The sequence below is a fragment of the Mesocricetus auratus genome, unplaced genomic scaffold, assembly GCF_017639785.1.
Source record: "Mesocricetus auratus isolate SY011 unplaced genomic scaffold, BCM_Maur_2.0 Super-Scaffold_100031, whole genome shotgun sequence".
NCBI lineage: Eukaryota > Metazoa > Chordata > Mammalia > Rodentia > Cricetidae > Mesocricetus > Mesocricetus auratus.
The window spans coordinates 16,864,478-16,883,844 of NW_024429212.1; the positions used below are offsets into that span (position 1 = coordinate 16,864,478).

Consider the following 19,367-nt stretch of genomic DNA (forward strand, 5'->3'; position numbering starts at 1 on the left):
TGTGGTGTTAACATTCTCAATCTAAGATAGGCGGGTTGGGGCATCGCAAGGAGAGATTTGACAAAGCAAGACCAAGACTTTTCAGGGCAAATAAGAAACTTCTACCTCTGTGTCTACCATCTTGGACTTGGTGGCATCACATGGGTCCTAAGAGCTTAGGGAGAGTTCTCAACCCACTGTCCTATGGCCTGAAGCACACATGCCTCTCTATCTCTTGAGCTGGCTCCATCTGGAGTATGCACGATACTGAAACTTACCCTCACCGCACAGCTTCACAGATTGGCACCGCAGGGCCATTCCGATGCTTCTGTGGAACCAAGATGCAATCTCCATTATCCCACCACTTACTGCAGCCTGCATCACGGGCACCGTGTGGATGAAGACAGGCTCTCCCGAGAGTTTGAGATGGTGCCTGGCCTACTTGGGCCACAATCATAGTAGCCTTTAAGGAACCTGTGCAACAAGACAGGCGGTGGTGGTGCAAGCCATTAATCCCAGAACTCGGGAGGCAGAAGGAGGCGGACCTCCGTGAGTTCGAGGCCAGCCTGGTCTATAGAGAGAGTTCCAGGACAGCCTCTTAAAACAACACAGAGAAACCCTGCCACATCCTTCTGCTTCTTCCTCCCCACGCCAATCTAGACTCAAAGGAGCTCACTTTCACCCGGGACTTCAGAGTGTCCTCCACTCCCCACACCTGGAGATAATTTGCCTCAATTGAAGGCGTGGGTGCTACTGGCATCTAGTGGGGAGAGGCTGTGGATACTGTAATCATCTTACAGTATGCGGGACGTACTGCAACAAGGATCAGAATCCAAATGCTAACAGCTCCAAGGCGGAGAAGCCTGCATTATAAGGCTTGCAAACTTCATGTTATCTTCATGAAGAGCCAGAACAGCACGTTGCTGCTTCTGAATCAATGAAACTGACCCAATAACACTGCACAAACTCATTCTGCAAGAGCCTCCATGTGATAATCTAAAACACACATATCTGGGTGTATTACTAAATTCATTGGTAATACCTTCAATAACCTAAATTACATTTGTGATGAAAATACCATCACTGATAATTAAAACAAACACCATGTTCAGGAAGGAAACAAGTCTAGACACCTGGCTGTCTATGAAACTGAAAATATCTACTAGATGTCAAATTCACCCAGACTGCTTGGCACACTGTGGAGAGCAGGTGGACAGGACAACCCCACTGAGGGAGCAGAGACCTCAGCAGTGCCCGTCTTCTCCGGGGCCAAATGTTCTTCAGGAGTACTTTGACCGCACCCCCCTTCCTGCTTAAAGTAAATAATTTAAGGAAATAAAGTTTTGTAAACCGAGAAACTTTAATTATTTAAAGCAAAGGCACAAGTAAACATTTTTAGGTTATCATACATTGTTACAATAAAAAAAATCCACAGTACAATGAGATACATTTGTAACTTTGCATGTCCAATGCTTACTGTGCTATCTCTTCTCTGAAGTGAAGGGGTGTGCAGATCCATGGATGTGATGTAAAAATTGGGATTTTAAAGTAGCATCTACCCTACTTTCAATCAGGAATTTTAACTAATTTCAGAATTAAAAAGAAATTAATTTTAAGTTAATTTATAAACTTTCAAATCAATTAATAAACTTTCAGGCTAAAAACTCATTGCTTTAGTAAGGAAATTACTGATTCTACAAATGTTGGCCACCGATGTCTTGGTACTATGTGATAACCACACTAGCCATGAAAAGCTTACAAAAACATAATTGATATCCTTAATTTTTAAAAATTTGAATATTATAGTGCATTATGCAAATGGCGAGTGAGGAACCAAATGACTTTTTATGATGCCAGGGATGACACACTTCAAGAGCAGCAGACGTTATTTTCAATCAAAGGCACTGGCTGGGAAAGAACAGGCTGCATTGTGCTCAGGGCTGGGAAAGGCTTCCTTTCCTTCCAACATAAATGGCCAATCAGCTGGGATATGATGTGTCAATCAATCGGCAAAAAAGACAGGAGTAGCTGCCAATCGGCCAAACAAAATAAAAACAAAAAAAAATCCAAACAACAAGAACCGGTGTAGAAGTTGTATAAAACAATCTCTTTGGCCTCATTTCCCAATGTATGCACTGATTTTGAGAAGTCAGACTTAGGTGTGGCTACAGAGCTTGCCCACTGTGGTGTGTAAGGTCCTGGGTTCTATCCCCAGTACTGGGGGAAGGGGTCTGTTGAAGTGCTTTCTCCATCCTGTTGTCTTGGCTTGCAGTGTGTCACCTGGAGTGGCAAGGTTACCAGAAAGGTCGCTATCCCAAGAGAGCAAGGTTTTCCATCATCTGTCATCTCCTGTTTACTCCCACAAAACTCTTCAATGAGATAAAATTCATCAGTAGGACACAGTCCAAAGCTTCAAGGTCTTCAACTTATACTCAACAAAACAGAGCCAGATCAGGGCACAGTATCCTACTGAACCCTCACACCCAGAAAGATTTACATCTAAGGTGTGTGTGAATTAAAAAAAAATTGAGACAAAATCTTACTATGTTACCCAGGCTGGTCCTGTTCTCAGGTGACCTTCCTGCTCGAGCTTCCCGAGTAACTGGGACTATAGGTATGCACCACTGAACCTGGCTTGACTTGAAGACCTTGAATGGATGTTGCCTCTAATTTTCCACTGTACAAATCACAAGAGCATCAATGAATAAAGTTTTAATGACCAGGGTTCTTTTACACCTAGTTCCAAACCAGAAGTCCTAGGAAATTCTCGGAGCTTGCATGTCTTTTGGCGGTGCTAGGGACTAAACACAGGGTCTAGCCCCATTGAGGGTTCTTGATTGGGGGGGAGGGTTCTAGGGTTAAAAAAAAAAGGGCTACAAAGTCCTCTTACTTCACTGGACCACAATGGAGAACCTTAAAGGACTAGTAGTGCTGTCACCCACTCTTGCTAAGTGAAACTTGACTGATAACGCTAACGAACACCCATCTCGACAGGAGATGCTTAGAAAACTGACTTAAATGAAAATTACTGAAATAACATTGCCAGAGAGCAGGGAGCTGAAAAACTCATCAGCTAGAAGTGGAGAGAGAGAGAGATCTAAATCAATACCCTAGCTCTGCTAAATAACCAGCTTGTAATTTACAGGTTAATTAAATGCTAAAATTCAGTGGGTGCTCTGGACACAAAAGGCATGTTTCCGAGCTAGGACACCTTTGCTGGGAAAGCCTGGCCCACAATGCAGCGTAAGGCGTTACACAGTTTTAGAAAGAAAACTACTTTTGTTTCTTCTTCTCCATTTCATAAAATATTTCTCTTTATGTATGCAACATTCTGTGCAAAAATGTATTTCCATACACACTACATTCTGTCTTCCTCTATGGCCATGCTACTAACAAAACCGAGGTGGAAAACATCCAGCCACCACAGACTTCCACAGGTGAGCGTTGTTTCCAACTTACAAATAGCAAGCATTCAGTTTTCTAGAGAAAAAGTCTAAATACAAAGCAACTACTAAGAAGAAAGGGCTCTTTATGGCTTTACCTGTTGGTTAGAAACTAGAGAATTTAAATACAATACTCACAGATTTTTTTTCCAGAAATATTTGCTGTGCATCTTGGAACCTAGTCTAGTGCTAAATCTAGTGTTAAATAGATTAGCGTGAAACAGCACGTGCTGTCACCTCTTTAATTGTGAAGCTTATTGGTCACAGGCTCTACCAGTAGTGTCTGAACAGAGAGCAGTCAGAGTCTGCTAGTGCGGAGTGCGGAGTAAAGGTTACTGCAGCAGTAGTGTCTGGTCTGTGTTTAGCTTCCTTTTAACCTGCTATTTACAGAAGTCCTGTTGGAATGCTGAAAGCAGTCACTGTCAACGTCAATGCCGGGTGACACAGATTTATAAATATGTACAGATAATATACCTGCAGTTACCTGCTACTATTCTGACTAACACACACAAGTATGATACACATAAAATTTAAAAACTGAACAAAAAAACTTTCTGAACAGACAACAAGTACTTTGTTTAGAAATTATACAAGAAAAAAAAAAGCTGTTTGTGTCTGACAATCTTCAGTGACCTACTAACAAAGCTGAAATTTTAGTGAAGAAAAAATTACCCTCAAAACACAAAGTCACCTCTATGTTTTGGTCAAATGTCTAGAGACAGCCACCTTGGAAACAAATTGATAAACACAAATGTACAGTTCGTTCAATGAGGATAAAATATTGCACAAGAGCGGTTTTGTTTAAAGAAAATCCAATTTCCCATAGTCCTGAATTTGAAAACGGTTCATAAGACACAGCAGTATTTTCTAAATAAGAAAAATTAATATTCTGTAATACTGTTAGAACCCCATTTACCAATTAGCATACTCTGGTCTACTGTGGCAATGGAACATTTGGCAAAGGCAGTCATATGAGGCTGTAAAAAACAGACATATATGTACACAGGACAGAGGGACAGCCCCCAGACTCTTTCTGTGCGGCTGCTGCCTAAGGGCCTCCTGGCCGTCACAGTGGTGGTCAGACAGTAGTTGAGTAGGACTCTCTTTGTGGGGACGGCTCCTTTGGAGCCTCAGGGTCATGCCCCTGAGTTCCTAGCACACTGTCCTCTGTTTCGCTCTCACTGCCGTCTGCCAACGTGGGATTCAAGGACGGAGAGCCAGGCTTTCTGTGCAAAGGAAAAGCAATGCCACTTTCCTGTAAGGAACTATCTATAAAGTCTTCATCTGACGAGTGGAACGAGTCATCGTCTCCTATCAAATGGCTGACGATGTGGATGCCATCAAAGGGGGGCTGGCTGGAGAAGGCCTTCTGGCCCTTCAGGCACCTGAGCTGTTGAAAACAAAATCCAGAGTATTAGATATACTCGAAACCAGGCAAACACAATTGTCCCATGAAAAGAGTATAGTTTGTATTCAAAGGAAGGTGATGCCATCATCTCTACAGACATGATGATTTTGAATCCATTTGAATGGGACATAACTCAGATTCTAACTGACTCTGACAGACCTATGTACTAGATTTTTATTATTCTCATTCTACAGATTAAGAAATGGAAACTTGAGAGGAACCTGCTGAGGTTTCACAGCTAATAGCAGAGTTTCCATTTCAACTAAAACTTTTCTGTACTAAAGATAATATGAACTCCGTGTGTACGTTACCTGATTTCCACACACAGCGTAGACAGTCTGGCTGCATTATAAATCATACCATTCTGTCCCTGGTTTACTCTGAGGTGAATCACAGATAGCCTATCAGCTATATTTCTCTATATTTCTACTCTTCACTAGTGCACACACTATCTTGAAATCATGTTACTGTAATTCTGCAATGATAAAAATGACTCAGAGTGTGTGCTTCACCTCTATCTTCTCTCTGCTGCACCTTAGGAAGCGGGGGGGACGACAACACGGACCACGGACAGGGACGACATGGACAGGGACCACACTGGTCTCTCAAGGACTTAGTTCTTTTCCCTTTCTTTCTTCTTTAGCAACCCTACCCTGGACCACGGACAGGGACAGGGACAACATGGACAGGGACCACACTGGTCTCTCAAGGACTTAGTTCTTTTCCCTTTCTTTCTTCTTTAGCACCGACCCTGTTCTCTCTGTTGAGATCTTCAGGGCCAGTGTCATATAAGGAGATGAAAAGAGAAGAGTTCAGTGTTGGGGAACTGGTAGCTCGTCTAACCCTAAACGACATTCCCCAAAAGCGCCGTTAAACGACATTCCCCAAAAGCGCCGTCACCCGGAGATCAGCTGCTGCTTGGCTTAAACTCCACCTAAGCCCACTCCCAGCACCACCATGGGCACAAACACCCACTATATATTTAGACACCAATCTTGCCCTTGAGGATTTATGCTGCAAATACAAATTTTGATATTCCTTCCTTTGTCTTGTATACTGTCCTTTTTCCCTATTAAAAAAAAAAGGAAAGAAAAAAGCAGAACAGAACCAGAGAACCATTAATTAGCCACCAAATATCTTGAGGATTACAGGGCATGCTAAGATACACTTCACATTCCTACCCTCATCACTCCTACCAACATTTATCCTTATTCTTCATAACAAACTCCTAGTCACTATCTTTCAAATCTTCAGATAAAGGCAACGTGAAATAGGCAGGAAGTGTTAAAACACTTTCAAAACTAACGGCTCTGAGAAAAAGGCCATCACAGCCTTGCCATGCTGCCTTCTGGCTTTCCTGATGAGACTTCCAGGAAGAAGTGGACACATTAGCATGTGACAACAGGAACAAGGGGTGCTGGGCTCGGTGCAGGGATCATCTGGCCCAGCCATTCTCTCAGCTACAAAGAAATGCCCCTGCTCTACAGCAAGAGAGGAAAATTACACAGAGGGACAAGGAAACTGAAGTAAACGTGTTGCTCCTTAGCAATAACAGAGGGAATTTAAACTCGGCACCGACTCTTCAGCAAAAAGGTACCGAGCACCACAACTTCTCAGGGTGTGCGACCCAGAGCTCCATTACAACCGCCACGCTCTGATGCAACACCCCATCGCCATATTGCAACACATGATTTATAGCTCTGAGTGTTGAGTTCAGTCAGTTAATCTCTTCCTTTCTCTTTTTTTCCCCAGATCCCTCTGAGGAAATATTATGGAACACGTGCCTTCCTTCTTCCTGGCTGTTACAGAGGAGGGGCGTGGCAGAAGAACCACAACTTCTCAGTTGTTTGGAAAGCTGTGGTTTTCCTTTGCCCTAACAAAATTTAGTATAATTAGCATGTTGTGGCCCCCTATATCAGATGATGTAACTACAGAAAATTAACTATGGGTTGAAGATTCAGTTTCTCAACATGAAAGATGATGCCTAATGCCTTTTTGAGAACCGCTGACAACCAAAACAGAGGAATTTTTAGTTGCAAAAAGAAACAGAGACAATGTTGTAAGACTGAAGCTACTCCTTACCTATCTCTTGCACTAAGAAACGGGCACACTGGGTTATGATGAGGAAGGCCTACATGGGTACGGTAAGTGGGCACCCGGACAGGGAATTTCAGGGTTCCAGTATGATTTCGAAAGGGCTGCATAGCACAACTCCACTGGAAGGCTTCACCATGCCCAGACGTGGGAAGAAGGCCAACACTAGGCCTCCTGCAGCACGGAGACCCTGGCCTTGTGTTGTAAACACAGTATTTGTGACCCTCTTTACCAGACTCTCAGGAGCTAACTATATTTAGCAGACCATCAATCACTCTTCCCAAGAAAATGATCTTCAATATTTGTTAGAAACAGAGACACCCTCCATCAAGGAACTAAAATTCTGAAATCGGGGTTTTCCTTGTAAATGTCTCAGGAGAGTGTGAGATTGGCGGCTGAGTTCTGGAGGAGTGGTTCAGACAGGATGCTTGTGTACCATGCACGAAGCCTTGGGTTCACTTGAGTGACAGGAGAATGAAGGAAAATGAATGGCACTGCGGCAGATGCCCTGTTCAAACCCTGAGGGGCTGGGCCAATGAGAGCTGATCTGTGAGAAGAAACTCGGTGTCAGGACTGCTTCTTCCAAACAGCAAGAGCCTGCCTGGTCTTGGCTGACACCTCAGTGGACGCCATCTTGCAGGGAACAGGCAAGTTGTTTATACCCTGGAGGTGGGCGACCCCAGGAGCTTTCTACTTAAACAAGTTGTTTCCTATAGCTGTCTCTTATGGGGACACAGGCAGGGCTTGGGAATGAATGCCAAAGTGAATAACCCCTGATGCACATCTTAAGTTAAACACTGCTGATCCAAGCCATGAGTTCCCTTTGTGATTCTGGTCTTACCTGATGGACTTTTGGGCCAATCAGGGAATAAAAACAATTGATGAAAACTACTATGTTGCTCAGGTAGTCCTGAACTCATGACCTTCCTGCCTTTGCCAACCAAGTGCTGAGAGTCACAGGCGGAAACATATCTGGCTCTACGTGTCTTGAAAAGTACACACAGTTTAAGCAAACTATTTGGAGGCTCACTGTCTATTAATTCTTGGGAAAATATAACACAAATATACTTATGATACCAAGCAACAAAAATACCTTAATAGTGAAATTCCTAGGTGAAATGGGACTTAGGTTTTATAGTCCCTGATCTGTTTTACAGTACTTCTGAAATTCACTAAGAAGTTGGGAAGGGAGAGGGAGAGGAGAGAGCATGAGAGAGAGTGGAAACAGTCACCATGGCTCAAATTCTAAGTAAAGGAACCCTTCCTGAAGAGTCAAAACCCAGATTATCTTACAGAGAAGGTCATGGTAAACATGCCTGACTCAACTATTGGTTCTATCACTTCTCAGTCTTTTTGTTTTTAACTGAAAATAATTTTTTCATACAATTTTTCTTTTCTTGTTTTTTGTTTTTGAGATAGGGTTTCTCTGTGCAACAGTCCTGGCTATTAGTACTTAGGCATCTGTACTGGCCTGTCCTTGGGGTTCTGACAGGACACGCCCTCAGCTGCAGCCGCTAAGAGCACCACCTGTGCACATTCACTATGTCCCTTTTAAAAGGGCCCTGACAGACCCCCCCCTGCTCTGCTTGTCTCTCTGTTTCTCCTTCTACCCCCCCTGCCTCCTTCCCTCCCTCCCTCTTTCTATCTCCCCCATCTTTCCTCTCTCCTCTGCTCCTGTCCCTGGAAGCCGTCCCCTGTCCCCTTTCCCCTCTTTATGATCTCTTTCCCTAATTAAAAAAAATCCTCTGCTTGAACCCTGTCACATAGTGTCTTTCTCTCTTAAATCATGACACTGGCTGTCCTGGTACTCGCTGCTCCATAGACCAGGCTAGCCTTGAACTCATAGAGATCCACTTGCCTCTGCCTCAAGATGTGCCTCACCACCGCCTGGCTCTCATTCAATATTTTCTGACCATTATTTCTCCTCCCCCAACTTCTCCCAGATGCTCCCCACCCACCCAGTCCCATTCCTTCTTTCTTTCTCTAGAAAAGAAACAGGTAAAAAGCAAACAAACCAGATTTTTTTTTAAAGAAAGCTTAAGAAAAACACACATACACAAATCTATAAAAACACAAAATCAGAGCCGGGCGGTGGTGGCACACGCCTTTAATCCCAGCACTCGGGAGGCAGAGGCAGGCGGATCTCTGTGAGTTCAAGGCCGGGCTGGACCGATAGCCTCCGAAACAATACAGAGAAACCCTGTCTCGTAAAAAAAAAAATAAATAAAAACACAAAATCAGAAACCATAATAAACAAGCAATAGACCACTAGACAAAGAAAGCCCAGACAAAGCAAAACAGACAAAAAGTCTACACAATATCATTGAGCTCATTTTGTGCTGGCCACCTACTGCTGGGCACGTACACATTAGTGTGGGTAGTACACGCAGTGAGAATCCTTTGGAGAAACTAATTTCTCCTTTGCAAGTGGGTGTCAACTACATACCTACAGATCTGCACACTCATGGTCATTTCATTCTTGTGAGGACATAATCTACATAAAAGAAGCTGTCGGGGGAACTGCCAAAATGGTTTGCATTATTATGCCTTTAGTTTTATTATAAATTTACTATATAAATAACATATCAACAAAAAACAACTTAGAAAGCAATTCCACAGTCCATATCCTAAGATAAACATTAACATTTTTTCCTATCTTTTGAGTTGCCTGACCTTACTTTTCAGAAAGATTCATCTCCTAGTCTCGTCATCCCTTGGTGGTTGAGTGGTACCTCACTTAGGAAAGCATCATGGTCTGATCAACCAATCCTTCTACGGGGAAATCTGAGCCCTGCCCTCTAAGGAGTTGCATGTGCTTCTGAGCACACAGCTCTTGGAGCTGCCTGGTTAGTTCTTCAGGACACACATCATGAAGCACAAAGTCAGCCCAAAAGTTCCATCACTCTGAAGAACTCTGACTTCCATGTTTAAGGGTTCATAGCCTCAGCACCACCCGGGAATTTTGCTTCTGGTTTGCCTTAATGTTTGCCAGGCTGGTGGTCCAAGTGGATTTACAGTCTTCACCTGACTACTGACTGCAGCTGAAGATTCAGTAAGAGACAGTATACAATGTTCATGAGCTACACTAGGAATCTGGTAAGACTCGGAACTAGCCCTGACTGTATCCACTCATTCACCCTTTCACGTGTTAGGTGCAGATATCGGTGAACAGTAGGATGAGCAGTGCCCGGGGCAAACGACACTTGTTCTTACCTGGTGTGGACGGCTTCACCGTGTTATGCATTAAGAAACAGAGTAAAAGAAAGTAAGACCATGTAGAAAGTATGTAAAAACCACTAAGACAATGGATATACTAACCACTTTAAAAACCAGCAGAACTTTAGCCTTGCATTAACAATGAAGAGATCAGAATTCAGGATTTCTCTGTAAGCACGGAAACCCCGACCAATTGGCAATTGACAAAGGGGAGCGGTAAGACAAATAACCAGCAAAGAATATGGCACAAAACCCTTGTAGTTAATAAGAAAACAGAAGCTGTTACTTTGGTAGTCTAATGAATGCAGGCTATGACAGGAAATAGCAAGCTTCTAACTTCATGATAGTAAAAATTCAAATGCAAAAGCTATTGCAATCACCAAAGCTATTTCACAGTCTAAAATTCCATGGGACTGTATAATCATGAGATGTATGTAAGTGTGTGGAAACTTGCCACCAGTTTACTCTAGGAACCAAACCACTAGGTTAGGATAAATTTCTTTTGTGAAACAATTAAGTGTCCTTATTTCAGAATTTGAACCCTCTCAATATAGACCATGACTACACAGCAGAGAAATCTGTGCTGAGAAAATTTGATCACCTGGGCAAGTGCCCACAGGGTCAAAGGAGATAACATGTTCTCTATGTGTTTGCTTTCTTCCAGGCACACTATAGGATATCATTAACTTGCCAAATGTTAGGGTTCATTTTTACACTTGATTTTAAAGAGACATGACTGATATTTTCCCAATTCTGACATCTGAAAAAAGGAATTCTTTTTATTTATTAAAAACATGTTTATGTGGCACTATAAACTAAAGATAATGGTGCACATTATCTCTTCTCCTGTGTGTGACCAGAGATTGCATGGTGCAGACAAGCACAACGTTCTGAGATTCAAAAAAGAGGAAAGAGCAATGGGTATTTTAAAAGACAATCAATCCACAACAAAGTGGAAAAAGCTATCCACACACCAAAAACAAAACAAAAAAACCCCTACCCAGATGAACTTTGATCACTACTAGACAAGGTCTGAACTATTGAAGTGAGTCATGTGACAGTGAGTGAACTGCAAAACAGTTGCAGTAAGTTTCCAAGACTGAGTCACATCAGATTGCAAGCTCCATCTGTGTTTGTATGTCAACGTCTGTAAAACTCCAGTCTTTCCTGTGCCTGTGTGTTTGTATGTCAATGTCTGCAAAGCTCCAGTCTTTCCTGTGCCTGTGTGTTTGTATGTCAATGTCTGCAAAGCTCCAGTCTTTCCTGTGCCTGTGTGTTTGTATGTCAATGTCTGTAAAGCTCCAGTCTTTCCTGTGTCTGTGTGTTTGTATGTCAATGACTGTAAAGCTCCAGTCTTTCCTGTGCCTGTGTGTTTGTATGTCAATGTCTGTAAAGCCCCGGTCTTTTCTGTGCCTGTGTGTTTGTATGTCAACATCTGTAAAGCCCTGGTCTTTTTAAGCTGAAATACATTTCTATGATGATATACAACACTAAGAATTGACTATACGTTATGCTTCACACAGACTGATAAATTATAAACATTTTTACTCCCTCCTCCTAAGTTTGGACTTTTGTTTGTTTTTTGGAACAGGGCTTCTCTGTGAAATGGCTCTGGCAGTCCTGAGCTCACTACGTAGATTAGACTGGTCTTGAACTCAGAAACTGACCTGCCTCTGCCTTCTGAGTGCTAGGATTAAAGGCATGCACCACCACCACACAGACTGAATTCCTTATAGAATACTTTTAATAGTTTTCCCAGATTTCAGAAATGACATGCTACATTGTCTTTCTTTTTACTTCAGCATTGCCAAGCTGAGGATGGCGTTAATTCCTGATTTTCCCAACTCTACCCTCCAAACACAGGATATCACCAGGCTCTAATATTTTTTTTAATTATCAGCTTCTTTAAAAAGCTATATGAGCCGGGTGTTGGTTGCACACGCCTTTAATCCCAGCACTCAGGAGGCAGAGGCAGGTGGACCTCTGTGAGTTTGAGGCCAGTCTGGTCTATAGAGTGAGTTCCAGGACAGCCTCCAAAACAATACAGAGAACCTCTGTCTTGAAAAACCAAAAAATGAAAAAATAAAAAGCTGTATGATTGCCAGGTGTGGTTGTGCAGGCCTTTAATCCCAGGACTCGAGAGGCAGAGGCAGGGGGATCTCTGTGAGTTTAAGACCAGATCTACAGAGCAAGTTCCAGGACAGCCAGGGCTATACAGAGAAACCCTGCCTCAAAAAAACAAAAAAGAAAAAAAAACTGTATTATAAACATGACAAAGATTAAAACTAGCAACAAGCACCCAAACCAAAAGATTTCCAGAGAACTCAAACAGGAAACCAATAAAAGTGATCATCTAGAGGTCATGACTTCTTAATCATTGTAAGCCAAAACCCTAACATGCAGTACCTAAGTAGTCTAAGTTAAAACACTAAGACACTTCACTGAAACACTACGGAACTTAAAGCTTAAGAAAGAGTTAGTGTTAAGGAAGTCATTAAAAACACGGAACATTTAAGAAATTGAAGATTCTATGTAAAAACGTGTGAAACGAAATGATTTATTCACACTGAGAAGCAGCAAAGAGCTGTGAAAAGGGCAGAAAGTTTGGAATTGGAGAAACTGATCCTGCCCACTTGCAGGGAGGGAGGGAGGGAGGGAAGGAGGGAGGGAGGGAGGGAGGGAGGGAGGGAGGGCAGCCATCTACAGACTCTGTCTGCCACACAGCAAGCTGCATGCAGTCCTGTGGGCAAGCAGAGCGGGACGACTTCTGCGCGTCATCTTCCTGGCAGCTGATGAATCTTGATAAAACTGAAACCATTAGCAATATTCAGACGGCAGCCTAATGCCGTGGTAATGAGACTGGGGATATGTGGGGTTCTATGTAAACTCATGACCAGTCACAGGAAATAAATCACTTCACACTTGTCTCACTCTGAACTTTTAAGGCTACATCAAAGTACCACGAACATTTCATTTGATTTAACCTTTAGCTGAAGCACTCAAAAACACTCAAACTGTTAGCAGTTTGCCCTCTTGAAGCTTTTTTATTGGCACTGAATTATGTTAACAGAAATTGCTAAAGCCCATCAAATCAAGACAGTGCACTCCAGCACGCAGTGCACTCATGCCTAAGAACTGGGCAAACAAGGCTCCTGTAGTCAGTGGTCTTGTGTCCGGAGGAAGAGCCTGCACCTTTGCTGTCAGCAAATCCACAGCAGAGGCCATGCACTGCCCCGAGGGGAGAAACAAGACGACAAGACGGTACCGAGCTAGGTCGTTAAGGATAAGCAGGCGTTAATGGGAAATCCAGGCATAAGTGATGTGGCGAGACCCAGCGGCCTTAGAATGTATTATGTGCTGAGAAACTACAAGTAGTTTAGTGGGGCTGGGTCTAGGTCTTGAGAGATTAAAAAAAGCGGAGTAGGGACTAAGCTAGGAAGAATTTCAATTTATGATGATGACTGACTTGATGAAAGCTACAAGGAACCATGGAAGCAAGGGAGCCATGTCATTAGATGGACATAATCATCTGTAACACTGCTTGTGACAATACAAGGTATACTTTTTTTGTGGTCTACTGGCTTGATAGGAACATACTGGCTGTTGAACCTGGCCACATCCCTTTGGGTGTGGTCTCACTTGTGCAGGTTCTTTCTGGCGGGTCAAAGGATCCGGTAGGAGGCACAGGGAAACGCTCCTGCAGCTCTTTGTATTCTTCTGTGTAACTGTCCCCAATGAACACCCAGTTATCATTTATCTTGGCTTAAGTGATATCATTACATCATCACCTTCAATTGGCCTTCACGGCATCCTTGGAATTGTTTGAAGCACCTTTCTGGTATGAATTTAATTCTACCACTAATTCCTACAAGGCATTGAGGAACAAGAAAAAGAAAAATTGCCCATACTAACACAGCCAGGGTGTCAACTACATACCTGGCACTGTGGTAGGTCCTAAACTGTCTACTGAGGCAAGCACACAGCCCAAGTAACTACAAACAAAATGGGATATGGGGTAGTAAACAAAGTTAACAGAAAATCAAGACCAAGTCTGACGATGACATATTTCAATTGCAGAGTGCCAGTTACATTCAAGATGCATGATAGAGCTCTGAATTCCTTCTCACAAGATGCACACATCTCTGTATTTACAATATATCTTTAAGCACTGTAACAGGCCCATTTCATGGACCTCAGGGAATTTCCAAAAGACAAAGAACATCCATTTTTAAATATGGCTGTTGAGTCAGTCACGTATGGTGGCACACACTATGACCCAAGATGTTGGAAGGGAGAATTGCAAGTTAGAGGCCGGTCTTGGTTACTCAGGGAGACTCTGCCTCAAAATGAAGGAAAAAGGGGGACAGGGTTACTGCCACACAGAGGCCAGCCAACATATTTGGATAGGTCTTACTGTCTCCCATAGAGCGGTATAGCCATCGCCACAACCAACTCAGGATATCTTCATTACACACACAGACAATCTCACCCTCTCAATGCCCTGCCCTTGTCTTCCTCAGCTCCTCTTCAACCTCAGGGAACCACTGATCTACGGCTGTCTCTACAGATTTCCCTCTCCTGTGCTTTTATGTAAGTGGTGTCATCAATGTGTGTTTTTTTTTACCCCTTTTGTCTGTGTTACAGCACACATCAGTATTATAGTTGCCCAGTCCCCTTCGTCATATGGATATCTGATGGTTTTCTTTTCTGACTGCTGTAAACAATGCTGTCAATATTCACGCGCACGTTTCGGTGTGGACATTTCATCTTCTTGGGTATAAAGACAGAAGTGAAACAGGTAGGCAGAGGGAAAGTATGTTTAGCCTTTTAGGAAAATAAACATTATCTTCCAAAGTGTCTGTGCCATTTTCTCCTTCCACTTGGGGTACAAAGAGTTGAGATTACCCATATCCTTGTCAATGTTCATTATCTGCTTATATGTTCCTGGCTAGTATGAAGCAGAAACTTACTGTAGTTCTGATTTGCATTTCCTTGGTAATTAATAATGCTGAATATATTTTTCTACTGGTTACTGGCCATTTGTGGTATTTTAGAAAATAATCTACTGAGATTCTTTACTTGCTTAATAAGTGAGGTATTAATCTTTTCATACTGAAACTGAAAGTTTTTTTGTATATTTTATCAGACAAATGTTTACATATCTGTCTATCATCTGTGTGGGGTGTGCAGGTGTGCACAAGCATGTGTGTGAAGGTCAGAGGTGTCACACTGGGGACTAAGGCTTTAGAGGAAGCTCTCCCTCTTCTCCATCAAACATCACGCTTCAATCTAGAAAGTCAGGCATTGGACATATTATACAGAAGAACGCCTGAAAACCACACGAGACACAGACTAAATTGGTTTAGTTTCACAAATATGCTTAAAAATACATTTAAAAACCAGAAATCATATATCTGACAACAGTAGTATACTTAACATATAAAAACCTCTGAAAACTCAACTTTCAGAAGCAGGTGGATCTTTGTGAGTTTGAGGCTAGCCTGGTCTACAGAGTGAGTGAGTTCCAGCCTCCAAAGCAATACAGAGAAACCCTGTCTTGAAAAACAAAAACAAAAAACAACAACAAAAACAAAAATGGGAGCCAGGAGTTGGTGGCCCACGCCTTTAATCCCAGCACTCAGGAGGCAGAGGCAGGCGGATATCTGTGAGTTCAAGGCCAACCTGGTCTACAAGAGCTAGTTTCAGGACAGCCTCCAAAGCCACAGAGAAACTATGTCTTGAAAAAACAACATCAACAAAACAAAACAACAACAACAAAAAAAAAATAAAGTAAAAGGGAAAAAGACCCAATAGGCCCAATAGACATTTCCCTTAAGATATAAAGGGCCAACTGGGCTTTTCAAAGATGTTCCACTTCTTTAAGTCATGCAAGGAAAAGGAAGGCTCATGAGAATCATTGTGAATCTCAAAAAACCTGAGACACCAAGAGAGAATTGTGAGTCAGAGGCCAGTTTGGGCTACACGTGAGGTTGTAGTCATCATAGTTACAAGATGGCTTCACCACAAAGACAGATCAAGTGTGAGCAAGAAGTCAGAAGCCTCACAGACACCTGGCAGGAAGGCAACTGTTACAGCAGCCTCAGAAAACAGTGGCATTGCTTCAGCTGGTAAATGTGGAGTTGACTTATGATGCAACAAATCTACTATTAAGTATGTAAAGGTCCAATCAGAAGTTTGCACGTGAATATTTATAGTAACATTATTCATGAAAGTCAAAAGGGGAATAAGCCACTGTTTATCATCTAGTCAGTGGATAAAATGTGTGTTCATACTTTTGAATATTAGGGGAATATGAAAGAATGACACAGAAACACCTAGGTGGCTGGAGAAAGGGCTTAACAGTTAAGGCTGTTCTTCCCAGAGAATCCAAGTTCAATTTCTAGCACTCACATGGCAGCTCACAACTGTCTGTAACTCCAGTTCCTAGAGATCTGATACCTTCACACCAATGCACAGAAAATAAGGTTAAGTAGTTTATATAAAAAAGAGGCATACCTAGTATGATATGGATACCTCTTGAAAACATTATGCTAAGTGGAAAAAACCAGTTATATGAGACCAAATATTACATGTTTCTATTTACATTTCATGTACAGCATCAAGGAATCTCTATAGAGACAGAAAGGGCATCAGCCTAAGGGCAGGAGAAAGAGTCTGAGGTAATGAGCAGTGACTGCTGTTGATTACAGGGTTTCTTTCTAGAGTGCTCACAGAGTTCTACGACTGACTGTGATGACAGTTGTGAATGTGAAGACTCTGGGAATATTCCAAAGGTCCACGGAACAATAAACCGTGCATGGGTAAACTGGAGCACACACGACTATCTTGATAAAGTGATTGTTTACTTATTTATATAAAGCCAGGCAGTCATTTTTAATGTATGATTCAAACAAAGATACTGGCAGGTTGAAAGTAAGTAACTGGTCCGGCGTGGCCATGGCGGCTAACGCGACCACGAACCCGTCTCAGCTCCTGTCACTAGAGCTTGTGGACAAGTGTATAGGATCAAGGATTCACATTGTGATGAAGAGTGATAAAGAGATAGTTGGTACACTTCTAGGGTTTGACGACTTTGTCAATATGGTGTTGGAAGATGTCACCGAGTTTGAAATTACACCAGAAGGAAGAAGGATTACAAAATTAGATCAGATTTTACTAAATGGGAATAATATAACGATGCTGGTTCCTGGAGGAGAAGGGCCTGAAGTATGAATGGATCACCTTGACTTATGCTAGATTCTGGCTTTTTAAAAAACCTTTGATGTTTAGATTCTATAAAATGAAGTTTCCGTTAAAAGGAAATACTTTGGAAATATATGCCCATTTTTCTAAGCTAATCATGGTTATTTTGGGAAAGGAAGAGTTTTGCTTTGTTTTTTTAAAGGCTTAAAATAAAGATGTTTTTGGTTAAAAAAAAGAAAGTAAGTAACTGTCCACTTGGAAAGAAATTTCTAACTGATAAAAGAAAAATCACCAACAATGTAAACTTCCTACACACAGTTTTCCCTCAACAAAAAAAATAAATGATGGCTGCCTTCTTCAGATACTACAGTAAGAGCTTAGTGCTTTAGTGCTGAGTATAAAGGAGGAACTCGGGAATGACTTGCGGTGCTCATTTCTTCAGGGGCTGCAACTCCTGATAATGTCATTTCTAAGCCTGTAAGATATAGACTGCCCCTCCTCCCTTGCGGGGAGCACAAAACCTCCTCCTTCAGAGAGGTCAGTTTCAGACTCCTCTCAACCCTGAGACCTGCAGGCTGCTCGGTGAAGATTGGGTCCTTGTAACCACATGACCTCACGAACGCTATCTTATCACATCACAGGTTCCTTATGCTGACCACAACTTAAATCAGACAGGCAGCAGAGTCTGTGCTATGTACACAGGCAGACATTTCCAGCTGTTCTGTTTGTGGGGAGAGAAAATCTGATTATCTCATGTCCAACTGCATCTGTGAGATACTGTTCGTGAAAAGCACATGATTTACTGCTTTGAAGGCCTCTAGCCACAGTTGAAAACTTTGGGCTTGAGTAAATCTGGAGCCAGCAGTTCAGCTTCTACCAAAAGGGTCTCTTATTGATCCTTAGCAAATGTTACTTATTACCAAAGGGCCTTTAACTGATTCTTACTGTTACTAATTTGAAAAAAAAAAAAGCTAGCACTGTGTTACTTATTTTTTAAAGTAATATATAAAAATTAAGTTACTTGCTGGGCATGGAGGTGCATGCCCTTAATTCCAGTACTAGACCGGCAAAGGCAGCAGATCTCCATAAATTCAAGATATAAAAGAAAACAAATTTTAAAAATGACTAATCATATTCCAAAATCAAAGTTCAAGAAACTAGCCCTCTTAATCTAAGAGTTTGCATCATAAAAAATAAGTGTCAAAATAAAAACATATAAACACTGAAAAAAAATTTTAAGATGGGGGCTGGAGAGATGGTTCAATGGTTAAGATCACCGGCTGCTCTTCCAGAGGACCTGGATTCAATCCCCAGCACCCACATGGCAGCTCACAGCTGTCTATAACTCCAGTTCCAGGGGATCCAACATAGAGAAATATATGCAGGCAAAACACCAATGCACATAAGAGAAAAATAAACTTTGAAAACTTTTTTAAAAACATAAATCCAAGTGTTGAGTATTAAGGTTGTTTAGTGGGTAATATCAACAGAACATCTCAAATTTAAAAGAGTCAAACTGGCCCTGAGACTCTGAAACTCACTCTATGAACCAAGGTCTCAAAAAGGAATTCAAAATTCTCTCCAAGCATAACCAAGGAAGTAGCTGCATCTGTGGATCTCCTCTTGTTTACAGAAGCCTTGCTTGGGCTGGGGATGTCGCTCAGGGGTGGACAGGGCTTAGAACATGCAAGGGCCTGGGTGCCAACTCCAGCTCAAGGGGTCGGGGGATGAGAGAAAGAAAAGGAATCACTCTGTGACAGCTCTTCAGTTCCATGTCAAAAACAAAGCGAGCGGTGAAGTCCTCTCCTGGCTTCTGGGCCCCACTCTCTAAGCTATCCCCCACTTTTGTACTCCTGAGCTTTTGCTATTCACATATGTGCCTCTCTATTTGAAATGCCCTCTGATCCCCTTTCCCTGGTTACTTTCTATTCTTTAATACACAGCATAGGTAGCCCCAGATTGGAGGGGTAGGGTGTGTGTGTGTGTGTGTGTGTGAGAGAGAGAGGGAGGGAGGGAGGGAGGGA

At 42.3% G+C, this 19,367-nt stretch overlaps 2 protein-coding genes across 7 annotated transcripts in view; one reads left to right on the plus strand and one right to left on the minus strand.

Annotated features, from left to right (window-relative positions):
* Positions 1-1,320: 1,320 nt before the first annotated feature.
* Evi5 (ecotropic viral integration site 5) overlaps positions 1,321-19,367 on the minus strand; it is a 132,614-nt gene continuing 114,567 nt past the window's right edge. For 5 of the 6 annotated variants that reach the window (XM_040733379.1, XM_040733382.1, XM_040733381.1 and 2 more), the window contains one exon: positions 1,321-4,812. In XM_040733379.1, the coding sequence (XP_040589313.1) occupies positions 4,501-4,812 (312 nt within the window). In that variant the 3' untranslated portion in view covers positions 1,321-4,500. Of the gene's footprint in view, positions 4,813-10,137; positions 10,151-19,367 lie in introns of all 6 variants that reach the window. The other variant, XM_040733383.1, reaches the window with a different exon arrangement.
* Positions 17,079-17,547, plus strand: LOC101825942 (U6 snRNA-associated Sm-like protein LSm5). Its single transcript, XM_040733387.1, has one exon. It carries the CDS (start codon positions 17,098-17,100, stop codon positions 17,371-17,373), a length of 276 nt encoding a protein of 91 aa, XP_040589321.1. The 5' UTR covers positions 17,079-17,097; the 3' UTR covers positions 17,374-17,547.

Excerpts from the sequence above, each read along its gene's own strand:
- LOC101825942 (XM_040733387.1), top strand. The coding sequence starts at position 17,098 with ATGGCGGCTAACGCGACCACGAACCCGTCTCAGCTCCTGTCACTAGAG.